General features: G+C 31.0%; 1 protein-coding gene across 1 annotated transcript in view; it reads right to left on the bottom strand.

Moving 5' to 3' along the window:
• Window positions 1–720: 720 nt before the first annotated feature.
• LOC106464944 (clotting factor B-like) overlaps window positions 721–1994 on the bottom strand; it is an 18745-nt gene continuing 17471 nt past the window's right edge. Inside the window, exon 8 of the mRNA XM_013925117.2 lies at window positions 721–1397. Coding sequence (XP_013780571.1) covers window positions 1233–1397 — 165 coding nt within the window. The 3' untranslated portion in view covers window positions 721–1232. The remainder of the gene's footprint in view (window positions 1398–1994) is intronic.

The raw sequence follows: 1994 nt of genomic DNA, 5'->3' as shown, positions 1-1994 counted from the left end.
TCTTCATGATGTTAATGTCTAAATAACTAGTACATGAGTTAAAACTCTTCATGATGTTAATATCTAAATAACTAGTACATAAGTTAAAACTCTTCATGATGTTAATATCTAAGTAACTAGTACATAAGTTAAAACTCTTCGTGATGTTAATATCTAAATAACCTAGTACATAAGTTAAAACTCTTCATGATGTTAATATCTAAGTAACCACCCACATCTTCCTCTCTTAACTTGTATTTTTGAGCACCCACATCTTCCTCTATTAACTTGTATTTTTTTATGATTATTATTATTATTTGGATTTTGTTTTCTTCAACGTGGGAGACAGAAGTTAATACTGGTAGACTGTGTATCCCCACCGCAATATGGGTCCTACTTCCTCATTTGCCTCCAAAACCAGGGCACGTTATAGCCTGTACCATGGGGTTCCTTTGGATTTATGCAGCGTCTTCAATTTCGTTTGTTTGTTTGTTTTTGTCGGTATGTTTTAGTCTGTTTTGTTGATGAAAATGTCTTTCAACGCAGGTTTAGATTTGCTCTTTTTAACGCGGTCCTCCTTTGTGATGTTAATTTTTGCTTGACTGTTCAAGTACTCCTTTTCTACATACATATATTAGCCAGTGAAAATTCTAGATAGACGTTCTCTCTCTCCCTGAAAGTTCTTAAACTTACTTATCCTCTTTAACACATAACATTTCATTCCGTACGATATAATGATTTTTTTTATAGTTTATTGTTTACTAATCCAACATACATAAAAGCCCATTATTAAGCTGTTGATTAAGATTTGCTAACAAATCATAAATATAATAACGTTTAATCAGTACTTTTAGTATAATGCAGGTTTTAAGATAATATAATAACAATACCAAACTGATTAAATAAATAATCGGATAGTGTGAAGATAGATTTTCCTTAAAGATATTTTATTTTTAATGGTAGAGCAAGCTATCTTCTTGATACTGTATTTATGAACAATTTTATAATAAGATATAAAGTTTACATTGTTACTTATATTAAAATAACGCAATAAATTGATGCCAAGAAAATTTGATTTTTATGAAGAACTACCTTAGAAAGTTTAATTTCATTTATAAGTGTAACCACAGATAGTGTCTTCCCGGAACTTTAAACAAGATTATCTGGTTAAGTAAAGTATAAATGATAATAACAATGTTTTTCTAGCAAACAAAACTACACAGATTAGTAAACAACCACGACATAAAAGCTAATTATTTTCCTAGTTCCGTGTTGGCAGCGATCCACTCCAGGTAGTTAGTAACACTTGTATAAACACCAGGAAAATCAGGTTCAGCGCATTTATAACCGAATGCAACCACGCCCAGTAATACCCAACTTCCATTATCTTCTATCACCAGAGGGCCTCCGGAATCACCCTGTTAAAAATTATTTTAAAAAAAACATTTTTAATATCATATACGGTCATATAAAAGCCTAAACGTTTATTTAAAATTCAAGTATCTTTTTGTAACAAATATTAAGTATAATTTAACAAAATGTCTATTAAATGGGTAGTATTAAGCAGGCATTTGTGTATATGATTGTATCTACATACCTTGCTGTCTTTGACAATAGGAGATACGTATGCAGTCATACGCAGACCTACATAGCGGTTTCATCACGCACTATTTTTCCTTGCTATATTTACATTGTGAAGAAAACGTTTAGGTAAAGGTGTGAAATCTTTCCTATTATTTTTGCCGTATTTATTTGGATAGTTTGGTAGGAAGAGAAAATATATTTCTTATCGATTTTGTTTGAATTGCACATAGTTTTCAGAGAGTTTTTCATTACTTCATTTCAGTACTTAGTTCCACTTATGTACTACTCAAAAATACAAGTTAAGAAGGAAGATGTGGGTGCTCAAAAAATACAAGTTAAGAGAGAGAGATGTGGGTGCTCAAAAATATAAGTTAAGAGAGGAAGATGTGGGTGTTCAAAAATATAAATTAAGAGAGGAAGATGTGGGTGCT

This window comes from Limulus polyphemus, unplaced genomic scaffold, assembly GCF_000517525.1.
Source record: "Limulus polyphemus unplaced genomic scaffold, Limulus_polyphemus-2.1.2 Scaffold1791, whole genome shotgun sequence".
In the NCBI taxonomy this organism is placed as follows: Eukaryota; Metazoa; Arthropoda; class Merostomata; order Xiphosura; family Limulidae; genus Limulus; species Limulus polyphemus.
This window is presented reverse-complemented; position numbering and strand designations above follow the sequence as displayed.